This window comes from Clinocottus analis, unplaced genomic scaffold, assembly GCF_023055335.1.
Source record: "Clinocottus analis isolate CAN_PGR_092001 unplaced genomic scaffold, fCliAna1.0.p SCAF_52, whole genome shotgun sequence".
Taxonomy (NCBI): Eukaryota; Metazoa; Chordata; class Actinopteri; order Perciformes; family Cottidae; genus Clinocottus; species Clinocottus analis.
The window spans coordinates 486727-491726 of NW_027176210.1; the positions used below are offsets into that span (position 1 = coordinate 486727).

The 5000-nt window shown below is 47.6% G+C and overlaps 1 protein-coding gene across 5 annotated transcripts in view; it reads right to left on the reverse strand.

The window, feature by feature from the left end:
- Positions 1 to 5000, reverse strand: part of eipr1 (EARP complex and GARP complex interacting protein 1) — an 85210-nt gene that overhangs the window by 52202 nt on the left and 28008 nt on the right. For all 5 annotated transcript variants that reach the window (XR_011080052.1, XR_011080051.1, XM_068601607.1 and 2 more), the window contains one exon: positions 619 to 718. Coding sequence is in view for 3 of the 5 variants with exons in the window: in XM_068601607.1 (XP_068457708.1) it covers positions 619 to 718 (100 nt within the window). In the remaining 2 variants the exon portion in view is untranslated. The remainder of the gene's footprint in view (positions 1 to 618; positions 719 to 5000) is intronic.

A 5000-nucleotide genomic window follows, 5' to 3' on the forward strand; every position in this document is an offset into this window, starting at 1 on the left:
TTTCAATGATGTAAAAAAGTAACCTCAAAGTATTATTCTGTAAAACATGTGCACAGTGTTGAACAACACCACATAGTTTTGAAGCTTAGATCGGTGTGAATAAAAGACCAATAATCGATTCATTAAGCTCTTTTAGGAGCTTCTTGAAAAAAAGCACCGATAGCAGCATATTAATGCTCTGTAAGGAGAAGTTTAACCCTCACATAAGTGTGTACGACACACAGTTTGGTTTGCAGTGCAGCTCTGCTGCACGTTGTGTGTACGACAACCAACTGAACACAATGCTTACTGAACAAGACTTTTGTTATCACAGTTACAGAAACTTGACCAGGAGAATATGGAAGTGGCCACATCTTACAAACCTGCCCAGATACTGTGTGTGTGTGTGTGTGTGTGTGTGTGTGTGTGTGTGTGTGTGTGTGTGTGTGTGTGTGTGTGTGTGTGTGACAGAATGAATAGTGGACACTCTTTTGTCGCAGAGAGGATGTGTGCGCCTGATAACACCAAGACGATATAGTGGTTATCAAATAATGAGTTAGCTATTGTGTGATATGGTGTATGTGCTTGTGTATGTACTGTGGCTTACAGTGTGTGTGTGTGTGTGTGTGTGTGTCTTACCGTGGCCTGTGTGGAGCTCTCCTGCAGGTCCCAGAGTAGTGCATGGTTATCAGCCAATGAAATCACACGCTTGCCATCCCCCATCGGCTCCCACAGCACACTGTAAACACACACACACACACACACACACAGTCAGACTGGAGCGAATGCAGCGTGTTGGTCAGATTTCACGTGTTAAAGTAGCTCCGTGTGCAATGTCAGAGTTAAAGAGACTTTTAGAAACATGCAGGTGTGTGAACGCATGCTTCCCATTTGCAGTGTCAAAAAGACATTACAATTACAAAATTGTGCACATTATACAGGTTTGTATCAACAAACGTTAAGGCTGCTATAATTTCCTTTTGGTGATCAAATTCCATGAGGAAAGACCCGACCGTGACACTGAGGGTCCGTCCCTCACAGTGCCTTCTGACTTCCTGACCCCTCTGGGATGCAGGGAGGGATCAGTCACTTCCTGAAACAGCAAGGCACTACAGCTCTAGTCACCCATCACCAACACGAGGAAATGCATTTGTCGGGTCTATTTTAAGCAGAGGATTAATCCACATCTGGTGTTCCAGTGAGTGCTTCTGTCAGACGCTGTGTGTGGGATGGTAATAACCTACGGCGGGTCTGTGGTGACGAAGGAACACGTCACTCCGTGGTTATGGACCACAAGGAGCTCGACGCTGTGTTAACCACACAGCACTGTGAAAAGGATCCATTCATTCTCTCTTCAGGACCGGTCTCCTGATACCGGACCAGTGTGTCTTTGTCTGGATCTCCTCCCTGTGTGGAGGACGCTGGAGCATTCCTTCATGGTCATGGACTTAAAGATGGCTTTCCAAACCTCGTAGAACATGTAACAAATACATGAATATGGTATAAATGTAGCAAGTTGTAATTCATTCAAATGATGGTATCCACTACCTGATGGGGCTTGAGTCTGATATACAATATCAGTATGGTGAGGTTTGTGGACAATTATCAAACACGACCAACGTCTACAGCCACGATGCTTCTTCAGTCTTAACGGGGCAGAGGGTGAACAAAGACATGTGTAGACGGACAGCGGGACATTAAAGTAGATAACCATGTGCATGAGTTTTGCTTGTTTTCCCACAGATCCCCAGTTTTTTTTTCATTTCCAATTTTCGCTGCGTTGACGGCGCCCGGAGCATGTTTAACCTGCAGCTAACCATTATTTGCTCAAGACGGTGACAATAGCAAACGGCCGAGTTGTGCACGTTTAGCACAGAGCACTTATTGGCGAATCCAGCAGCCCAATTCTGTCAATCTAGTGTTCAAACCCAGCGGGCACAGCCTCGCCTCAGCGCTGTGAAAGAAGTGGTAGCTCTTACTGCATACTTAGCTTTGATTCCTCCCTGCATTCTACTTTCTGCAGAGTATTGATTCCTCGCTTCTTGGAGTTGTGATTCTCCACTGCACTCTGCTTAAAATATGTATTTTGCGCGAGAGCCACAGGGGAGGAACCAGACCCGACTCGCTGGAGCCTAAACTGTTGCTTTATACTTCCCTCGTGCAGACCTGATCACTCGTATTCTTTTGCCGTTTGTTCTCCCCAGTTTGGGAAGACCTCAGAGCTCTGCCATGTCGGCAGAAACACAACTACACAGGACAAGAAACAGGACACAACCCAAGTGAGAAAGCTGTGCTTTTAAGTCTGAGTCCTGTCGGCTTTAAAAGCAATATGTCAGTGCAGTCAGAGACCCGGCAATAAGCTAAACATAACCCTGGTCTGGGAAAGCTGCCGGATGCTTGTTAAGGGGTTTGACTTGAAAAAAAGTGTCTAATCTGGGTTAAAGGATGTAAAATGTCACAGAGGTGCAGACGTGGTCTGGCTGAAGGTTTGGATGTCTGAGCCCATCACTGCTGTAAAGCCGCTGTCACCGGTTTTTTTAAGGGTTTGGTCCATGAGACGACTCTATTTCCTCACACCCATTTGTCAACTTAAAGCAGCAACATTGCCCGGTGTTTGACGGACAGCGTGTTATAGAAGAGGAGAGTGTTCGCGGGCGATAAAAGAAAAATGACGGAGCAACAGAGGGGAGTTTAAAGTTTGCTTTTGGATTTCATCCAAATTTAAAATATAGACAGTCCCATTAGAAGAAGGTGGAGCGACGGAGAGAGGGGTGGTGTTTATAAAGCTGTAGCTGCTGAGGGACAGATGTTACTGCCCTCCTGTGGAACAGGAAGTCATGGGCAACACACACACACACACACACACACACACACACACACACACACACACGATCGTTAAAAGAACAGGTTTGTTTTCCGGTCTGTAATAATCAGCATGTATGCAATACGCAGATTGGAAGTTCTTGTTGAGAGTGCTGAGGCATCATTCACAGATGTTGGATTATTTGTTCTATCTCATCAGGATTAACGTGTCTGTGCTGCAGCAGCAGAAGATGTTGTTGTTGGTAGAGATACTTCAGCTTTGGAGCTCAGTGCTGCTATAACAAAACGTCCTCGCTCTCTTCGCTTTTACAGAAAAGTGGTTTCAACAGTGAAATGACTGCCGCTCCCGGTAGCTCCCGGTAGCTCCCAGTAGCTTCCGGTAGCTCCCAGTAGCTTCCAGTAGCTCCCAGTAGCTTCCAGCTCCGCAGCAGACTGACAGATCTATTGCTACACGTTTTTATAGAAAAGCCGGGAAGAATACATTTCATGCAAAACATTCTCAGGAAGCATTTTGCTGATTCATCACACAGCCGGTGTGTTTGAAGCAGACGCTGAGAGCTCGTGTCTGAGCTCTGACACCATGAAAGTACAACGCTGCAATGAACTGGAATCATCCCTTTAACGCAAGCGCAGACTTATTTTTGGACCAGCACCTGCTGGCCCTGGAGGGAAAACACCTCACCTGCACCACACACACACACACACACACACACACACACACACACACACACACACACACACACACACACACACACACACACACACCTCGTACCCCCTCCTGTCACACCCCACTTTAGAGAATCAACCCTGTTCCCTCCGAGCGCTCTGATTGGCTCAAACGGCTCTAAGGGAATCGATTTGCTCACACAATCGAAACCAAGTGAGAGAAGAAGAAGAAAAGAAGAAAAGAAGAAGGGGGAAAAACACACAAGCAGACCAACAAGCTGCTTTTCTCCTGGCTTTGTTTAGTAGTTTGTTGGTTGCATGTTGTCGTCTCTCCACTCAGAGCTCTCATCGCTTAACTGTGAGGGAGGAAGGAGGACGTGTGACTGCTGGGGGAGGGATGAGGAAGGATGCAGGGAACACACACAAGGAAGGATGCAGGTAACACACACGAGGAAGGATACAGGTAACACACACACGAGGAAGGATGCAGGGAACACACACGAGGAAGGATACAGGTAACACACACGAGGAAGGATGCAGGTAACACACACGAGGAAGGATACAGGGAACACACACGAGGAAGGATGCAGGTAACACACACGAGGAAGGATGCAGGTAACACACACGAGGAAGGATACAGGGAACACACACGAGGAAGGATGCAGGTAACACACACGAGGAAGGATGCAGGTAACACACACGAGGAAGGATACAGGGAACACACACAAGGAAGGATGCAGGTAACACACACGAGGAAGGATACAGGTAACACACACACGAGGAAGGATGCAGGGAACACACACGAGGAAGGATACAGGTAACACACACGAGGAAGGATGCAGGTAACACACACGAGGAAGGATGAAGGTAACACACACGAGGAAGGATGCAGGGAACACACACGAGGAAGGATACAGGTAACACACACGAGGAAGGATGCAGGTAACACACACACGAGGAAGGATGAAGGTAACACACACGAGGAAGGATCCAGGTAACACACACGAGGAAGGATGCAGGTAACACACACGAGGAAGGATGCAGGTAACATACACGAGGAAGGATGCAGGTAACACACACGAGGAAGGATGCAGGGAACACACACGAGGAAGGATGAAGGTAACACACACGAGGAAGGATGAAGGTAACACACACGAGGAAGGATGCAGGGAACACACACGAGGAAGGATGCAGGTAACACACACGAGGAAGGATGAAGGTAACACACACGAGGAAGGATGCAGGTAACACACACACGAGGAAGGATGCAGGTAACACACACGAGGAAGGATGAAGGTAACACACACGAGGAAGGATGCAGGTAACACACACGAGGAAGGATGAAGGTAACACACACACGAGGAAGGATGCAGGTAACACACACGAGGAAGGATGCAGGGAACACACACGAGGAAGGATGAAGGTAACACACACGAGGAAGGATGCAGGGAACACACACGAGGAAGGATGCAGGTAACACACACGAGGAAGGATGCAGGGAACACACACGCGGAAGGATGCAGGTAACACAC